This window comes from Gymnodraco acuticeps, unplaced genomic scaffold, assembly GCF_902827175.1.
Source record: "Gymnodraco acuticeps unplaced genomic scaffold, fGymAcu1.1, whole genome shotgun sequence".
In the NCBI taxonomy this organism is placed as follows: domain Eukaryota; kingdom Metazoa; phylum Chordata; class Actinopteri; order Perciformes; family Bathydraconidae; genus Gymnodraco; species Gymnodraco acuticeps.
Genome location: NW_022990021.1, coordinates 430,048 through 450,751, shown reverse-complemented (window position 1 = coordinate 450,751; position 20,704 = coordinate 430,048). Strand labels below are relative to the sequence as shown.

Here is a 20,704-nt window from a genome sequence, read left to right as displayed (position 1 = left end):
CGATATCAACATAATAACGTGTTTTTGTGGCGCTGTTTCGATGATCGTAAGGAGGGAGGTTAAGGACAAATCAACATAAAAGTAATATAATGTTTTTAAAAACTAAAGGTAAGCACATAGACTAGTGAAGCTGTATAAAGCATTGGTACACACTATCTATGGCCATGATTGTAATATTCCTAAAGGGTTATTTTATTATAGCATCTTATTTTTGCATTAGTGTAAGTTTTGCATGAAAACGAGGAACTGCTGGTCTTAATTTAGGCTGCAATCATCCAGTCTGTCAGTCCATCACTGAATTGTGATTTAGACCAATTTAGGGAGAGTGCTGGAAACATCGCTGCAGACCCATCACAGCCTGAACATAACCTGTTCCAGCTTTCACCTGTGGAAGGCGCAACAGAACACTTTACACCAAAACCACAAGACACAAAGGATTCAAATGCTTTATAGTCATATGCACAGAAGCTAGTGTAGATATGGCAACAAAAATTATGCAAAATCCACTTTTTCATGTCTTTTATACATACATTACAAGAGATTTGGAAAGTTTCAGGATAAAATATTCTCTCTCTTTTTGGCCTGATCCATCTTATCTATATAACAACCTGTCTGAAAATGAGCTGATCAGATTTTGGCCACTCGTTGTCTTTTTTTTGGCTGTATGTTTATATCTATTTACTGTAAATTGTTTTATGTGTAAGTCAAATAAGATTAATTTAAAACAAGATGACAATTCCTTGTGTGTTCACATGTTTGGACAATAGTGCATTTTACATTTGTTCTATTGGAAAATAAAATAAAAGTACAAACAAACAGGATATTGTATTCATCAAATATTGTCTCAAGTTCATATTTCAGAAATACTACCATAATAAATAAAGAATACAATTAAAGTTGAGCAATAAAATAAAAAAGAATAAGAAAAAATACATTAAATATAAACATAAAACAGGCTGACTAAAATTCATCAAAAAAAGTAAGTAATAAAACAAATGTTTAGTTCCTCATGGTCAATAAATCTGATCTGCAGATGTGTGGCTGCAGTAACACCAGTCCACCAGCAGAGGTCACCATCGATCCGTGCATGAGACAGAGAATGGAACAGATTGAGGCGCTGCGAGTCCTCCCTTTTTCCAGCCTTCCTGATCCTCCACTCTGCAGCTCCTCTGCCCTCTCGTCCCTCACATTATCCCGTCTTTAATGGTTCTTTATTCGGCCTCTTCTCCTCCGTGTGATCGCCTCCTCTCCCTGCTGATCTGGGAGCAGCTGTACCGGACCGATCTCCCAGCTGTGTGCCTCTCCAGTCCCGCAGGCAGGGTCGGCCATGTTGTTGTGTGGGGGTTGATGCAAGTTTAGTAGTAAGGAAGTAGAGGCTACAAAGAGCTGGGACACTTCAGGATCTCACTTTTTTTTTTGTAAATGCTGCAGCTGGATTAATCCTCTGCGATGACAATGACAGAGGATCCTCACAGATTTCACTTCAGCGTTAAGTCTGACCTCTCTGCTGGAGGCATGAAGTGAGGATGAGGAAGGGTCGGTCCCGTTTGGAATAACTCGGATTTTTTTTTTTTTTTCCCGGATCTGATCGGGAGGAGAAGGGGAAAACAGGAGAAAAGACAAGAAGAAGAACGTGGATTTGTGAAGGTAAAAACCCTTAGTAAAGTGTAAGCAGGATAAGGTAAGGATGGGCCAGCTGCTCGCCTGTCTGACCTGTCATCAACAAAGGAATGAATGTGTCTTATGATAATCACACACACATATAGCCTACCTGGCTGTATGGTGTATTATAGACTGTATTCCTCCCTGCAAACCTAGAGTCATTTATTATTAATCAGATCAGAGGTTAGAAAAATACCAGTGAAGATGCAGCATGTGCTTAAAGTCCCTCAGGAATATTCATGCGACCATATCGGATAGCAGACTTTAAAGTAGGACAAGGTCAGAATAGCACAGATATTTCACACTATAATAAATAATTCAACAGACCTATCACATTTAATATGCTAATAAAATAAAGGGTTAACCTCCCCAAAATAAATCTGTATTTTCTTATACATAAATGTAAAGATGAGATAATTGGGAAATGATTTCCTTACAGCAGCATGTTAAAACAAAGGCATTGCACATAATTGGGAAAATAGTTGTAGAAATCATGAAATATAAATTTTAAAAAATAACTGAAAAGTGAAATATATGGATAATAGATATATATATAAAGATACAAATCTGTAGACTATTCTCTCACTTGGCATCTGTTTCCCACTTATTGTATTCATTTAAAGTCAAATTAGCTCCAGAAAAAATGCCATCTCATTTCAAATATCTAACCCATAGATTATTGTTTAATGATTAGCAGGTTAAGGAGGAAGAAGAAGTTCACTCCAATTTATGGATGATGCTGTCAGTCAAACTTCCTGATATGGCTTTATGATGTTCCTATCTTCTTCTACTTCCACTTCCACTCTGAGGGCAGGGACTTTTGGGAATGGTGACACTCAAATGCTTGAGATGACTGGAGAACATGTCAGGATACAGCTTATTCTGAACAGCTCTGCACAACTGTGACTGAATCACTGCAATCCATATAAGGACTGGTGCACTTGGGAGTGAAGGAAGGTAAAGGGGAAGACTCTGATTTCTAAGATTTGTGATATGAATATGTGCTGGGGAACCATTGGAAATTGAATAGACTGATTTGGTTGACCTATAGGACCTCTGTATGAGTACTTGCTCAGGCAGATTGAAATTCCTGTTTATATACTTAATGTTTTTCTTTTTTACTGAAGGTTTGTTTATGGGAAAACTCACCTCAGGATGTCTTGCTGATAGCAAACCTCTCTCTCTTGATACACAATCTTAAAAATGAACTCAAGATATCCACAAATACCAAGTATTAATCTGATAGAAGGACTCTTTTATTCACACATTTAAAATCATGTTGAGCGTGTTGATATTATTGTCATTTAATGTAACATGAGGTAGCTAAACATTGACCTTTTTAAAATGACATTGACCAAAAAAAACAACTATTTACGTAATTGCAGATCCCTGAAACCCTTAATAAGGTCAGTATTAAGCTATTTTGAATCCGGTGAATGGGATCTGTTTGCCATTTAATCTGTATGCAGCAGCTGATTTCTCTCCCTAAATGATTATGGTCTAGCTTTAGAGAAGTTACTGACTAATTGTTTGAGAAAAGTGGAGTCAGAAATGTGCAAGAGCTTGCCTTGTTCTTGTAAAACATGATGTTCTTAAGAGAATCTTGTCAATATTTAATAGTGAGGGTTGGTTGTATTTTTCCAGAGACAACAGCCTCTTCCAGTTTATTACATGTTGACAATTCAAACACCCAGCCCTGTTACGTGCTGTCAAATAGATGGTTGTAGACACACTGAGACTCTCAAAATAGCTCAGGTGCCAGGTAGTCCCTCCCATAAGACCTGTTTATTCTAGAAAATGTGTGATCTCTGTTCTGTGGCAGCACAATTACTCACATGAGCTCAACACAAAGCTTTTCTATGACCACTGAGTAATGAGTACTGGTTGTCAAATTAGTGACATATTTTTACCCAGGACTGATGTATTGGTGCTAAAGACATCTGTCAATAGTCAAGCACTCTTAAGTCCTTCCATTCATTTCCATTGTTTTTCATATTTAGTTTTTCTTTCCCGAGTCATTTTACTTGTGTGCAAAAGAACACTACGCCCAGTTTGAATAATTTTATGGTGTTTGTTTAAAAACTCTGAGGCTTCACGTCGGACCATCACATGACTCTTCTGCAGCCACAGTTTTAACCCTTTGGCATCAGAGGAATGTGATAAATGGTGGCAGGCAGCATATGTTGCAGATCTGAAGGCCAGTAAAGCTCCAGAGACCCTCCCCACGAACAGCTGTCCGAGGGGATGCTGGGCAGGGTTTCACTGCTGCTGGCTGATGGATGAAGGAACTCCACCTTCATGTCCACTACTTGACTTTCATCTGGCCAAATGTCAACTTCATCAGAGTCTAGATAACTTAAACCCCAGGGGAGGCTGTTTAGGCCAACTGAGATGCAAATAAGCTATTCTAAAGTCAGGGTTTAGTACATGTATAGTGCCTGAAAGAAAGATTACAAATGCACCTTTTCAGTCTGATTACGTTCCGATTTGATAACACAAAGCTCTCTGTTGTTGAAATTCAATCTGTAGGCGTCTCTTAGTTTATGACTGCTCGTATATACTGTAGATGACCCTGCGCAGCTTACTCAGCGAGACTTCATCTCTGCAGCCTTCTTTAAAATTCTGAACCACGACCTGCAAGCTACCAAACTTCCTCATCGTTCCAGCTATCAGCGAGTGAGTCTCTGTCTTATCAGCTTTTTGTGAAGCCTGGGTGGAATTCTCACACTTGGATCGGAGAGGGGGAGGAAACCGCAAGCAGGGTTTGTGATAAGAGGACTGCAGGTTTAAGCGTATCACTGTAACAGGGAAGTATGTAAAGTTAGGCTTGTGTGTGTTCTAGGTGGATACAAGCAGAGACAAGAGATGTTACAGGTCAACAGAGCTTCTGAAGTTCATGGAGGGGAACATATGGACACATTTAGTTGTTTTAATGTTCTTGCAAGACATGTGTTTTGGATGAATTGGCTGCATTGGAAGGTTTTTAATACATAGAAGGGTCCAAAGATGCAACAATAAGTCGCTCAAGGCTATTTATTTGTCAGAAATGATATTTATACTGAATATATTTAGGCTTAAGTTTGGACTGTTGTTTGCTTGACACAGCAGATATCAGTTCTACAGTAGCTGACAATCTCAGTTATTAAACAAAGATATCTGTAGCCTGTGGCCCAAAAAACTGTTTCTCTACCAAGGTCGACACTATGCTTTCTTTTTTTTCTTTTCTCTAAAGAAAATACTTCTGTGGCGTTGAATACACATCTTTGTTATCAAGATTTCAAAGTTGTCGGCTGAGATATATTTGCCTTTAGCGGATCATTTGGAACAGTCCGTTTCAAATCAGTGCTTCGATTGAACCTCTTGTCAGATTCTGTCACATTTCCAACCAGATAGAGGAAGTAGCCTCTGTATACAGCATATTCTATTATGACATGTAAACATCCTCATTTAAACTCTTCACCTTCCTCTCTTATCGTTTCTGCGTGGCTCTAACTGGTGCAACTGAAAGTCTTCTCTTCTCAGCTCATGCGATGTGCTGTTGTAGGTCATGTTATCATCCTGGGGGCAGTGGGATGTTGTCAGCATTAAGAATACGTTACTATATTTAGCAGCAAGGCAGATTTCCCTCTGGTTTGTTAGTAAATAGCTCTGCTGTTCAAGAATGAGCTTTTCAGTGTATAAACTTGGATATAAAAGTCAGTGATGTTTGACATTCAGACTTGTTTTGGACTTCCCTTATTTAAAAGACTGAGTGTGATACATTGCTGACACCTTTCAATGGCGCTTCTAGCTTTATTGACCTTACATGCTATCCAAGTTACAATATGTTTGTTGCATTCTTTTTCACGTCATCCACTGTGTATTCTAACTTTGGTGTGACAAACTCGAGGGTGTCATTATGTGATTTATCAAAGGCCTAAATGACCATGTGCAGGTTAGAGTCTGGGGTGGGCTCTGTTTCAGCTCCAGGCCCTGGTGGTTTGGTTGTTTTCTGTTATTATCCTCTTAGGGTAAATCCTCCATCCTCATAATCCTCCTAGTTCAAGCTGGTAGAGCTGGCACTGTCTGCCTGGTTTCCCCCTCCCTCCCTCATCCAACCAACCTGCTGTTCCCCTCCTCAGTTTCTCTCCTGGACTCAATCTAAACCATTTTATTTATGCCCACACAGCCACTAATGGGAATGTTATATCACTCTGTTGCTTTGCAGTGCTGTGCTTATCACCCTGGATTCTGAGGGAATGGTCTGGCTCGGATATTGTGTTTTTATGTGCACTCCTCCAGTAGATATCATTTTATCTTTGTAGTGTAGTGCAGTTCATATATCACAAGAAGACGGAACATGTGTGTTAGTACACACCCTGTCTGCTGACAGATAAGCTAGCAGCGCTCTACCTCTGTTGGGATTTTCTATCATTTTTAATGCTGCTTAAAACTAAAAACATAAAGCAGAAAATGCTCTGTGAAAGGATTCCATAGATACAGTTTATCTTAGTTTCTGAGACCATTGTTTTATCTTGCAGAACAGGTCCAGATTAGGTCTTCTGTTAGCAGCTAACACTTTTGCTAACATGATTTGTTGCTTTATAATTCCTTCCTTATTTACACTGTACCGAAGCCAAATAACTCAGTGTTCTGTTTTTGATGACAAAAAGAGTACAGCTCATTGTGGCTGTATTTAGGCACTGTGGTGATTTGAGCTAAATACTAGCATCACTATGCTAACAGGATGCCGAAGCTAACATTTGCTAATAAGCCTTTACCCAAATTCTCCAGGTAGCCTATTTGGTCATAAACCAGAGTGTTTGTCAAATTCAAATCGTGACCTGGTAATGGCACAAGTGTAAGGGTATTAACATAGTGATTCGCATTTATAATGTGTAGGAATCTTTCATATTTGTAGAACATATAGCTGTTAAGATATTTCAGTTAGGTGGTGTGCAGTAGCCTACTAACCAACAGACAGACATTGCCACAGCAAAAACAACCCAACCCTGCAAATTATTTGTATTTTTACACAGTATAAGACTATAAGTGTTGATTTTTATTTTATTTTCATCAGTATTTAGCCATCTTCATATACTAAGCCATGGGCGTCAGGATTTGGGGACCTGGAGGGTGGCTAGTTCCCGAACAGATCAAAATATAGGAAGTGTGGACTGGTGCTTGGAGAGGTGCTTGTATAGCAGTACATGTGTATGATTCCTTCAAATCCTCTGTTACCGTCACATCTACTGTATAATCCTAAATTACAATGTATGTATGATTTCCAAGGGTTGTATTGCCTTTAATGCTCCTTACTTTCAGCTCAGTATTCGATTTTTAATTGTGGTCGGTTCATGTCTCAATTTTGGCCGGGACATCATTCCATCTTTATATTGCAAATATTTCTGGGACTCTGTCCAGTGTTTCAAAGCGTGTTTAGTTCACTGCTAACCCAACGAGCCAGACTCTCGTCCGTCTGATGATGAAACACAAGCCCACAGTAGTTGAATGAGCTACTGAGTGAAGCTCTCTGCTTTCCATGACACTGGTTTTGTCAGGAGGTTAACGGAAATGTTGGCTTGAAAATGCAACGTCTGTTTTCCATGCCAACATTCTCAACTTATTGGCTCTAGATCTAACATCTGAGTTTAGATTTATTAGCCTTTTTGAAGACGCATAAAATGGCGTGTGCTCAGCACGAGCCGAAACCTAATATTTCAACGGTTTTGTACTTTTTTTATTTGAGCAAAGATAATCTTAGAAGTCTTTTGTGGTTTGTCCCCATTTCGTTGATTTCTTTGGCAGTTCATCTGGAGAACTCAATGAACTCTCGAATGCGCCCCTCCTTCTTTTCCGATGGGAATAAAATCCCTCCCAGCACCAAACATCAAGGCCACTGTTCCAAAATCAGTGAAAGGTGCATCAGTTGATCCTATTCCATTTCACAGACCCATGATTGTTAGCCTGTTATCTTGTCACTCCTGCCTACAACTGTGCCACAAGGCTGTTCAGTACCTTGCTCCTCGCGCAGCTGTTGTTCTTGGAGAATGAAAATGTTCTGATCTCCCTGGGCTTAGACTTCTTTACGAGCGTGTCTGATTGCATCCACATTTTCCGAGCCTTCACCTCACAAAAGAATGCCTCAGTGGGACTTCGGACAAATTACGTTAGAAGGAGGAATGACAATCATGCAGATGGAGGCACACGGATGTTTAAATCGTGTAGCATGGTCAGCATCAATGGGCCCCTGGGTTCATAGTTCATAGGTGTAAAAGGCATCCCATTGTTCGACACGGGAGCAAGACACCCAGACTGTTTCTGTATTTCTTTGCTGGTGAACCACAAACCTCAGACACAAAATCAACGCAGAGATGTTGCTTGTAGTGTTATTTTTTTTAGATCTTTTTATATCTCTTTGATATATTTCGAGTCATTGTGGTTGGTTTGCATCTGCATGGATTCATTTTGCGTTTCCTTTTAGTTGTGTTGATCTCTTTCTAGTCATTTTACATCTCTTTGTGGTAACTTTTCTTTTTTTTCAGTCAAGTCAAGGACATTCTTTTCACCTTTGTAGTCATTGTGTGTTCTCATGCAGTCATTTTGCTTATCTTTATGGTTATTTTGCATGTCATTGGATAGACTTTACAACCAACAAATATGAAAGTCAAACTGTTCTGGCCTTGAACCCTTGGGCCCCTTGTTTTGTTCGCAGTAAGCTTTTTTAGCAATTCCTTGTGGGCCCCTGAAAGGAACAATTTCAATCACAACAAGGCATCAATGTAAAATACAGCTTTAATATTACAGAGAATGTTCTCTATTGCAAGACACAAAGGCTTTACGTTTGTTTTAATCTGTCACTTGTATGTAAATAACAAGTGATCTCTTTATGTAACAACAATGCCATGTAATAGATCAAAACAATATAGAATGATAATCGCCTTTTCATCCCTCTGCTTTGCGGTTGTCATACCCTAAACATGCGTGCTCTACACGTTTGAGTGGTGCGTGGTTGAAAGCGGATTTGTCTTTAACCCATATGTCCCAGTTACCACATGGCTTACGGTCCTAGCACGTCACAACAACAAAATGATTAACAGAAAAATATCAGGTCGTTTGATTTTTGTTTCATAACGCATGCAAGCACCTTATGTTGCAATATTTCATCCCTCACCTCCCTAGGCCCGTCATTTAATATGTATCAACAGTGAGATAATGTGATGTTCTTCAATCTGCTGGAATTAAATAGAGGAATTTGTGTTGTGTCTGTCCAGGCAGGGCGAGACGATGGGCTGCATTAAGAGCAAAGAGGACAAAGGTCCTACCATGAAGTATCGGCCAGATAATTCCGCAGCGTCAGACCCCAACTCCACCATCACCACACCTCACGTGGGTCACTACGGACCGGACCCCACCCAGCTGCAGCAGAACCAAGCCCCCTCCTCAGGCTCTGGGACTGGGAACTTCAACCACACCCTCATGCCGTTTGGAGGCTCGTCTGCCATGTCTCCCTTTGGAGGGGCGTCCTTCACCGGCCCTGTGTCCAACTCGTTCTCTGGCGCCGTCTCAAGTGAGTAGGGTCATACAATGCTGATAATGGACTTAATGGAGAGCTGAATGACACACTTATGCATACATGATTTTGTAGCCCCTTTGCTTTCTTGCTGACCGTATTTCCTGTAAAGCTTACCATCGGGTTTTGAATCTATTTTTCTTATCTTCTCATAAGCTTTGCATTCCTCAATCAGCTTTCTGCTGTAGTATTTCCATAATACCATATGGTAGTCAATCTGTAATGCCATGTTTTTTATATATATTATTATGAATCATATTTTAGAGACTTGAGTTGCTACAGATGTGTAATCCATCTTGTTTTTCATCATTTTCATAAATGCTTCGGCTTTAGAGCTGGATGACATTTCTGCTTTCTGTCATGCAGAGAGGTTTTCAAAGTGTGAGGATGTTTTCCACAGGGATTTTCCAAACTATTTCAATGGTGGTTTAGTGAATGGAAGTAAAGGAAAATAACATTAGTTAAAAGTGTGATTTGGTTAAAAAGATAGTTCAGAGGTACAGTAGTTTTGGTGAATGTTATATTTGTACCTACTTTTCCAGAGATAGAATTAAGTAAATGCTTTAGGACATAATCTTTTTAAAGTATTTGGTGTAGTCTATTGTTATGTCCAACAGCAGTATGGCTATCTTTGATTATTGAGTGCCTTGTGATTAAATACCTTTGCTCTGTCCAGTCTTTGCCTGAGGGCTCCACATTTGAAATCCCCTGATCTAACACAATGATTCTGTCCAAAACCTTGGGTTATGATCAACCAGCTGCAAAACAAATTGTGTCTTGATTTGAAAGCTTATTGTCAGACTCTTCTGGCTAATCTGCATTTACAAAAGAAAACACAGACATAATGTTAACTGAGATAATAAAACACTAATGTGTACTAATGAAGTAATCATTTTGATTACAGTAAATGGGTTAAAACATACAAACATACTTAACCCTGAGCTTAAAGTGGTCAGTATGCTGATCCGACATGTCGGTGTCACGGCTAATGCCCCAGCCATTGTTGTTTTAACTAGCTTTTCCTTGTTAGATTTGACACGGAACCTGTTATCACCCCTGATCACCCTAAATGTGTCTGAGCAGCTTACAGCGATGCAAAGTGCAAAGAGATGTTTCGGCGGGATTTGGGTTGTAATCCTCCGCCACGCTGGATTATCTGCTCTCAGAGAGGGGCGAAGGTGGCACATGCCGTGGTGTTAGCTTTCTGCAGAGATAATGGGATTATTGTTGACAGCATTGTTGTCCGCGGTGGGGATATGAATGTCATCTGTGTGGGGGTGTGGCTGTACAGTATAGGTTTTACAGGTTCACTATGGGAGGGAGAGATGAAATTACGCATACCATAATTTACAGAACTATGACTTCTGACTATTACACATTTAATACTGCTAATGGAATCTAGATTATGACTGTTAGACAGATGTTTCTATTAAAAACCTGTTTAATATACTGACTCTCCTGTGGCTTGTGACTTGAGTTTAGTCACAGTCATATTTCCATGCAGGGAAAATACAATATTATTATAAACCGAGGGAAATCAATACAGTATGAGCTCTCAGACCTTGGCGAGACGAATTTAGCTTCCTTGCTTGCCCTTTAAACAGTCACCCACACAAACAAACACTTCTGTTTCCTACCTGCAGTTCCTCTCAAGCTTCATACTAACTCTGTCCTCTGCTATTATGTGTGTTTATAGTCAATACATGTCGGTCTGTTTTGTGTTTTATTTCAGGTGGTGTTACATTCTTTGTGGCCTTGTATGACTATGAAGCTAGGACATCTGATGATCTTTCATTTAAAAAAGGAGACCGATTCCAGATCATCAACAATACGTAAGCTTCTGTGCAGTTTCTAGGGTCTGATTGTCAGCAGAATTAAAAGAAAACTCCATTTTATGAACCTTGTTGGAAAGGATGAAGCACATGCGGGGAAGAACCCATTACATTGTGAAGCAGATGAGGTTGATACAACATTTATTTTCCTCTTTGATTTACGTTGTAAGATAGCGAAGGCCTCTGCGAAGGATTGCAGGTGCCCTTCTACTTGAAATATGTTTCCTTGAAAGTACCGCAGCTGTTATATTGTGATGAAAAGTCTATTTTTCCAGCAGTAATCCCCAAACTGCACCTGTTCCGTATTCATGAATGCGTTTGATTGCAACTTGTTTCCTGTTGCTGGCTTTCTGCACAGCGCTGTGGATCTTTTATTTGATCCATGCTGCGGCAGAAACATCGCCTGAGGTTAGAGCATTGTAATGTAAAGTAGATTAGAGTCATTCAATCCTCATTGTGACGATGCTTTCAGTCCTACCTCATACTTCAAAGACAGCTCCAAATTTGATTCGGCAGAATTAAATGAATGCAGAACAAATTACATAAAAAGCTTTGTACCTTTTTTAATTGTTACCATAAGCAACCCTGCTGCCTAAAGTGAGGATAATTTTCAGACCAAATTATTAATTATTATCCCTTATTAACCACTTTTCATCAAGAGTATCAATCATAGCAGGATGTAAAGTAATTTGTCTCATCTCTCCTGTGTCCTTTTCCTCCTGCAGAGAGGGAGACTGGTGGGAGGCTCGCTCCATCAATACCGGGAGAAATGGCTACATCCCCAGCAATTATGTGGCCCCTGCTGACTCCATCCAGGCTGAAGAGTAAGGCCTTGTTATAACCTCATTACCCCATCTACAGGGACTGCACATGGAGGCTAATAACACTAGCATGATCCCATCTCACGTGGCTTACAATAAGCACACAGATATATGTGATTTTCAGCCTTCAGATCCTCAGTCACCACTTAAACCGTGGGTTTGGCTGTTATTTAAAGTATTTTCTTTCGCTTGACAGGTGGTACTTTGGTAAAATGGGACGCAAAGATGCTGAGAGGTTGCTGCTGAATACAGGAAACCAACGAGGAACTTTCCTGGCACGAGAAAGTGAAACTACTAAAGGTTAAGATAGCTTCTTTATTAAGTATTGTGGAAATTGCTTGGAGAAATGGAGCTTGTGTGAAGTAGGAGTACTTTAAGCTGGAATGGACACAAAACACTCCTGTTATAATCATCGCTACAGTCCGGCAGTGGCTCAGTCAGTAGGGGCTTGGACTGCGAGCCGTAGGGTCGCCGGTTCAAGTCCCCGAACAGACCTAAATATGGAGTGTGGACTGCTACTTGGAAAGGTCCCCAGTTCACCTCCTTGGCCCTGCCGTGGTGCCCTTGAGCAAGACACCGGACAACCCCCGTGCCCCCCACTCCCATTGCTCCCCGGGCGCTGTACAATAGCTGCCCACTGCTCCTAGTACTAGACTCCTGGTACTAGGTTGGGTTAAAAGCAGAGGCCAAATGTCACATGTGTGACCATTAAAGAGGGGTTTCATCCCATTCTTCTTCATCTAACTGCATCAGAAAATGTCTTTTGATTAAAAAGGCAAAAAAGTTAGTATGAAGCATCCAGTCATACTGTGTTACTACAGATTGTGGTAAATATGAACATGATGATACATTTACCCCTTTCCTAAATGCAAAAACAAAGCTCTTCTGACCGACTTCCTCTAAGCAACGTCAGCTGATATCACGTTTTGCAAAGCAAACTTTGTTTTGTGTAGCACTTTTCATGAAAACAAAGACAGAATGTATGGGAGTTAAAAGGAACAAAGAAGACACACAAACAAGGGTCTAAAGCAATGCAAGCTGCTTTGTGAAGGTTTTGAATGCTGAATTTGCTTAAAGCTAATGTTAGCATGCTAAACGAAAAATGCTAATATGATGCTAGTACTGATATTTGTGCTAGATAGACAAGAGTAAATAACCAACAAGCAGCATTAAGTGTACAGAAAACCTGTTCTGTTAGCTTCCAATACATTTTATTTACAAGAGTACAAATTCAATCTAAATGTATTATTCTCAGACATTGCACTTATGGTGCAATGTCTGAGAATGAGTGTTCTGAGGTCTACCTTAAGTGTGTTTCTTTATTCAGCACCTGTAAAGTTAATATATGGATCTGGAGAAGGCTTAATTAAAAAATGCTATATTTTATAGTAACCACACTTGACACTTTTGTTTTGAATGTTGAAGGACATTTCCCTCGTCTCCTCTAGGTGCTTATTCTCTCTCCATACGAGACTGGGATGAAACCAAAGGGGACAATGTGAAACACTACAAGATCCGCAAGCTTGACAGCGGAGGATACTACATCACTACCCGGGCACAGTTTGACACACTACAGAAGCTTGTCAAGCACTACACAGGTATGTAGCTTGCACTGGTGTAACAATAACTATTGTTGGAGCAGTTAGGATTTTAAACCTTGCATGAGGAGAGTTGAGGTTAAATCTCTATTTACCCTATTCATTTCTCGTCTGACTCTGGAGAGGGTATCAGTGTTGTAAAAATCCCCTCATTTATATTTCATCAAAGTAAGTGTAAGAACATGTATTCATCCACATAAAATGGAATGAATCGATGCATGAAACAGATTGCCTTTAAAACGCTGTACCCTGATGGTTCATGTGGGTGTGTGTATCTGTTTGTGTCGCTGCTGGGTGTAATGTAGCGTTGTAATCTTCACAGAGCACGCTGACGGGCTTTGCCACAGGCTGACCGCGGTCTGCCCGACAGTCAAGCCTCAGACCCAGGGGCTGGCTAAAGATGCCTGGGAGATCCCCCGGGAGTCCCTGAGACTGGAGCTCAAGCTGGGCCAGGGCTGCTTCGGAGAGGTCTGGATGGGTAAGAGCAACGCAGACGAGACACGCAGGAACACGTTCAGAGAATGCTTTATTGCCTCATGCAGTTTTTTAACTACCTACATGTTGAAATTCCAAGGCAGCCCAGATACATAAGAATCTAAATTAGTGAGTAAACCAAGATATTAAATAAAGAGGCAAGCACTCGTTAATAAAATAAGAATCAAATACGTACACATCCAAGGTAGAAACATGTAATTATTAAAGTAAGTGCATTGGTGGAAAGATTACTCAGTTAAGTAAAATTAGCAATACCAAGTTGTAAAATTACTCTGTTACAAGTAAGAAGTACTGTATTGAAATTCTTACCTAAGTAAAAGTACAAAAGTAATCAAAATATATTTAAGTAACGGAAGTAAGAGTAGTTATTGTGTGTAATAGCCCATTTCAGAATTATATATAAATTGAATTTCTTCATTATGATATTATTTGACGATGTCTATCACATCTGCTGGATATCTTAACCTAAAATGAAGTCAATCTTTTGTATTAGTTAATGAATATGGTTAATTTGCTAATAATCTGAATCTATAAAATGACGAGTAACTAAAACATTTGATATAAATGAAGTTAAAAAGTACCATATTGCGAAGTATAAGTGGGAATTAGCATACAATTAATATACTCAGGTAGATGTACCTGAAATGTGTCCTAAAGTACTTAAGTAGATGTACTTTAGCACATTCAACCACTGAGTAACTGACACAAATAAAAGTAATTGAGTAGCAGCCAGGTAAAAGTAATAAATAGTAACGGTATTTATTGCATGTGGTTGTTACAGTATAAAGCCATTTAAAAACAAGTAGCAGCTGGTAATCGACCTTGTTAAATGTTATAACAACATTATATATTTATATTATAACAACAACAACAATGGTATAATGTAGGAAATGCAAAGATTATGTGCATAAATCACACACACAATGATGCCTGTATTTATTGAGTCTATTTTTGTCCATTCCTGGGAATAATTCACTTCCTGCAGTTGCTTCCTCTGTTTGTTGAATTCTCTTTATCTCCAGAGATCATCTCACTCAGCTCCAGCCAATCTTATTTGTACCTTCCTTTTTTTGTTGTAACTCAGCTCATCCCAGGCATCCCATTTCGTCGGGGAGTGCATGCATGACAGCACATGTCTGAGCAATTACAAGACCTAATTAATGATACATCTCGCTCCCAGCCCATTAACAACACTGATTACCCCTGCGACCTGTGGGCGTTCTCTCCCCTATCTTTGTCTTCCAGGCACGTGGAACGGCACCACAAAGGTGGCCATAAAGACGCTGAAGCCGGGCACAATGTCTCCTGAGGCCTTCCTCCAAGAGGCTCAGATCATGAAGAAGCTCCGGCACGACAAACTGGTGCCTCTGTATGCCGTGGTGTCCGAGGAACCCATCTACATCGTCACAGAGTACATGGCCAAAGGTACATCTAATATAAACCTGATTTTATAAACTGCTGACTGGTATTTATGATTAGCAATTCAATTGAATTTCTCAGAACTCTCAACCCTGGGGAATAACAAGACTCAGCTGTTTCCTGTTACATGACACTGATTCGATCTATTTTTACAGAAAAGCAAAGCATCATTTTAGCCTAGAGACTTTTCAGGCAACTGATCACACAGCCTTGGTTTAACACAAGTCAGATTTAAACATGGAGATTTCCTTCAAGGAAAAATGTAGATTTTATGGATGTCTTAATTAATGTGCTGCACAGATTGAAAGTCCTTGAAGGTCCCTTGTGGTTCCCTGAGGCCTGCAACTAGGATGTTTAATTGAAAGCTGCAGTAGTTCAGTGGGATTATTTTATTGCTTCCGCTGCAATGCTTGTTTTTTTTAGATTAATGTGTGTGTAAATGTTCACTCTTTGACATGCCTTTCTGTCTGCATGCATGTCTAAATGCCTACAGTTTGTTGATATACTCTTTGGTTTGATCTGAGCTGTAGTATTTTTCACAGTTTCCTTAATGCATGCTTACTTAGATATTCACTTTAAATCCTAACCAGGTCTAGTAAGGATCTAGGAATTCATTTAGATACGAATATTCCCCACAGCAGCACAATGTTATGCAACTGGTATTGCGGGCCTTTTATTGCTCCTACAGTATATATCATGGCTGTACTGCATTTACGACTTCTCACTGTCGCTGTTTTTTTATAGGAAGCTTTCTCGACTACCTCAAAGAGGGCGACGGTAAATTCCTGAAGCTCCCCTTGTTGGTGGACATGGCTGCACAGGTGAGAGATATATCATTTTCGTTTCTCGTTTGCGAAATTTGTGTCAGTGAATGTTAAGTTTAGCGTACTATTTTAAGCCTCTGAAGAGCAGCAGCCTCGGGTAAACATGTCTTCCTCAGTTTGCTTTTGTTCTTTCATTAATAGATCCCGACTCTTTATGCCTGACGGAGCAGGGCTTGATGTTTTGGGAGCTAAAAAAAACAATTCACCAATAACAGCCATCATGACACACTTTCAATTTTGTATTTATTTAAAGATCGCTGATGGAATGGCTTTCATTGAGAGGATGAACTACATCCACAGGGACCTGCGCGCCGCTAACATTCTGGTGGCCGACAACCTGGTGTGCAAGATCGCTGACTTTGGTCTGGCCAGGTTGATAGAGGACAATGAGTACACAGCCAGGCAAGGTGGGTAAACAAACACATAGAGAGACAAAGATGAACCCCTGTTGTCTCCTATCATGATGAATTAGGATAAACCAGATGCTCCTGCTGCGTCTGATTAGTTGCGCTTTTCACACACTGGGAGAATTCATCTCGCTGCTATTTCTGCTTTTTAAAAGGTTTTTCAGTTCTCATTATCAAGTACATTTGGATTGCACTATGTAATGGCTATAGAATAATGAAAACATCAGGGTCCCTTATCCCTAATAATCCCTATGAGCCTTGCTTTCATTATGCAATTGGGTATGATCTCTTGAGAAAATGAAGGCTCGATTTATCGCACAAAGGAAGTTCTCAACCGCTACACAACCAAAACCAAAGAGGATAGCACTTTTGTTTTATCAATGCCAGTTATTCACAGTTTATACCCACAGTAAATGAGTGGAACAATCAAAGTAAATAAAAAGTATTAATGGACAATAAAGGATCATATAAAGCAGATGAGCTGTCATAAAACATAATATACCTATTGAGTCTACAGCCATGCAAGCATCTCAGGGGAAGTAGCAAAATAGTCGACAGCGATTCAATGCTAAAAATGATGTTTACTTGCTGATGTTCAGCATGTAACTGAATGTTCAACAGGGGGGGATTAATGTCATGTTGTTTGTACTACAGCTTTGAAAAAGTACCATTTTAAATATTTAGCAGTTGCAACTTCCAATCCCAGTTTTACTTTGATTCATCCTCACATGTTGGTGAATTTACATAAGGACTGTATCTTCAGTAGAACACTGTTTACTGCAAGACTTGTGGTAGCATTTGCAAAATACGTTTTCTGGAAATAAGAGACTCAACCATTTATTGCATTTATCCAATTTTCCTTCCACACCTTTGTAAATATATCAAATTGTTACTCGTGAGGAAGGGATATATAATATGTTATGAATCTACTGCTGCGCATACATGTTCCATTACTCGTCTTTTGCCTTTAAATAATGGCAAATATACATTTCCAAGAACTTGGGGCAAACAAAAGCCAAATCTAAGGACTTTTTCTATTAATTTTCCCAAATATTGAATGCCCATTTAAGGGATAAAACACATTAACACACCTTAAATATATCTTTTATAGTCTTACCTATCCCTTGAACATTCTAATTTGAGATTCTGATAGGTATTTACAAGCTAAATAGAGGACTGAATATAATATGGTCTTTATGATCTAATTTGCTTTTATAAGAGATAATATTTGACTTGTTCCATCAGGAAAAGCACAGGTGTAAATACTTAAATGAATTACTGCTGAATTCCATTTAGCTGCTCTCATTTCAAGCCCTCGTTAGTGTTATTAGTAACACCTGTGCCTCACTGCTTTTCCTTCTATGACAAGTCTCTCTGCTGTGAGAAAGGCCTATTGTTGGTCACTATGGCCATTGTTAATAACTGAAAATAGAGCCAGACATGGAGGCATACGCCCTCTAGTGGAATCACCTCACCCCTCTCCTCTCCATCACGTCACAGGAGCCAAATTCCCCATTAAATGGACGGCCCCAGAGGCTGCGCTGTACGGCCGCTTCACCATCAAGTCAGACGTGTGGTCCTTTGGGATCCTTCTCACCGAGCTCGTCACCAAAGGCAGAGTGCCCTACCCAGGTAAGTGACAGTGACACGCTCATACACACACAGGACGAGAAAACATCCGCAGGGCAGCGTCAGAGGGCGGGGATATCAGCCTTCAGTCTGTCGGTTAATGTCTGAGGCTGGAGTGACGCCGTCTGACATTGTCTGCACTGGTTGTTTATGCCTCTGCAGGGGGAACACACACACAGATTAGATGAGACCATCTGGTGGAGGACGATCAGGAGATTGAACACCGCTCTTGTTTATAACCATCTGCCAGATTGACACTGCCCTGGGGAGCAGTGCCTGCAGTCTGCTGCACCACCTTTGCACGGCTCCACTTTCTATTAGATGTAGCACTGACATGAATTGATTAGTGTACTTACGGTACTATACTTTAAATATTGATCGATTTAGATAGAAATAATCTCTAAATTCTCATTTGAATAAACGTCTATTCAGTGACTGATGAAGGTATGTAATATTGGTATTTTTACAAACTGGGTACCTTTGGTATTCCCACAAATGCTTTCTGAGAAGTGAGATCCAAAAACACTTCTGCAAATACTACTTAGTGCCAAAGATCTTGCCAAAAACAACAAAACTGTGTTGGTGTTTGTAACTCTGTGTACAATTTTGACATTTTGGGAAACACTCAGATGTCTTGCAGTAATGTTATATGAGGACATCAATACACCAATGTATGTATGCACATTCAAAACAACAACAATGAGCTTTAGGGATGCAGGTGGGTTTTGTTACTGTCAGTCACAGTCAGGCTAGCTGTTTCAGTCTCTATGATAATTTAAGCCAACAGTCTCCTGGTGTCCTCTAACTTAGAATTCAATGAACAAATCTGATCACCATTTCTCAAGAAGAAAAATGCTAAATAGCTGCTGTTTTTAAATCACTCTTTCACTGTCCATTTTTCACATTTTGTAACATTCCTTCTACTAAGAAATGATTAACCCCTCTCCGAAAAGAGAGCTCTGACAGTCCTTTCTACCTCCCGTCTCTCTCTCAGGCATGGTGAACCGCGAAGTGCTGGAGCAGGTGGAGCGCGGCTACCGCATGCCCTGTCCCCAGGGCTGCCCCGAGTCCCTGCACGAGATGATGAAGCACTGCTGGAAGAAGGACCCTGACGAGAGGCCCACCTTCGAGTACCTGCAGTCCTTCCTGGAGGACTATTTCACCTCCACAGAGCCTCAGTACCAACCTGGAGAGAACCTATAGCCTGCCTTCACTCTGAAACACCTCGAAGCACACTTGCTTGAAAGACGTGAGCTCTTAAATATTGAACTTCACAAAGTCAACTGGAATCCAGGATAACCAGTTGCATTAACCACTACTTGTTCTTCATTTTTTTTTTCTCTTTTGCTTTCAGCGTCCGCCATCATTTCATATATATTTTTTTTCATTCATGGTACTATTATGTTTTTTTTGGCCTCTATGTGGTTTAATGTGGAGCTTTCACACTCCACTCACCCCCAAATTGTATTATTTTGTAGTAAATTGGTAAATTATGCATTGGAACGATTAATTATTAACAGAGATAATATATTAAACTAATAGAGAGCAGCTCTCAGGGGACTGATGGTCATTATCACAGTCCATTTACAGTGATTAAATCCCATACAGCTTAACTTTAATTACATCAGCTTCAGTGCAATTTTTTAGTGTTTATCTGTGACATGATATTTTATGAATTTTGAACATTTTGCTTTTTATATTATTTTCCTTAGTATTTTCTTTTTATCACATGAATTATCACATTTTATTCATATCACATGGACATGGTTGTATTGCTTCATTGGGAGACTTTCCCGACTGTCCATCTCGTGCCGAAATCTCTGCTAAGACTTTTTATAACATTGCCATAATTCTTTGTGTTCATCGCTGCCCTGGTTGTATAATCTGACTGCAATCACGACAGACACACACTTACATAAAAACAGTGTGTGTAATGTGTCAGTGAGTTAAACAGTGATGAACCTTGTGGACTTGCGGCTTCTTGCCAAGCCACAATGACATTTCATGAAAAAGCCACCATATAAACTGGTTGGACATTTTTTTATCTTCTACAATGTGACTGAATGAAGCACTTGGGACTCTTTCCTGCTCATGTATCTAAGGTGGCTCTGCAGAAACTTTGTATAGCAATGTCGACAGTTTTTTACAGTCCTTTTATCTTTGCATTTGGTTCCTGTATTGACTCTTTAGGGCAGTATTATAAGGGGGTTTAACACTAATTGATGACTGAGCTTGTAAAGAAGAGCTTTGTATATTATACAATCCTCATTTTGTAAGATTATTAAGAAAATGGACATGATTGCAAATTATATTTGGGAGGGAGGTTGTGGGTGGAGAGGTATTTGTACAATAAAGACGTGATTTTACAAAGTCCAGTGTTCTTTTTTTTATTAGTACATGTTTGTTATGTCTCTTTAAGTGTCAGGTGGGTATGTCTATGGTTTAAACCAATTGCAGGCTGAGGT

General features: G+C 39.8%; 1 protein-coding gene across 2 annotated transcripts; it reads left to right on the top strand.

Annotated features, from left to right (window-relative positions):
• Window positions 1-1,121: 1,121 nt before the first annotated feature.
• On the top strand, window positions 1,122-20,610 carry LOC117544800 (tyrosine-protein kinase yes-like). Of its 2 annotated transcripts, none has more exons than XM_034214229.1 (12): window positions 1,122-1,647; window positions 8,916-9,211; window positions 10,947-11,046; window positions 11,772-11,870; window positions 12,064-12,167; window positions 13,316-13,465; window positions 13,788-13,943; window positions 15,206-15,385; window positions 16,124-16,200; window positions 16,457-16,610; window positions 18,111-18,242; window positions 19,234-20,610. In XM_034214229.1, the coding sequence occupies exons 2-12, from the start codon at window positions 8,929-8,931 to the stop codon at window positions 19,440-19,442; spliced, it is 1,644 nt and encodes a 547-aa protein (XP_034070120.1). In that variant the 5' UTR covers window positions 1,122-1,647; window positions 8,916-8,928; the 3' UTR covers window positions 19,443-20,610. The 2 variants fall into 2 exon arrangements, with proteins under 2 accessions (XP_034070120.1, XP_034070121.1); XM_034214230.1 differs by lacking the exon at window positions 1,122-1,647 and adding an exon at window positions 2,523-2,619.
• Window positions 20,611-20,704: the final 94 nt, after the last annotated feature.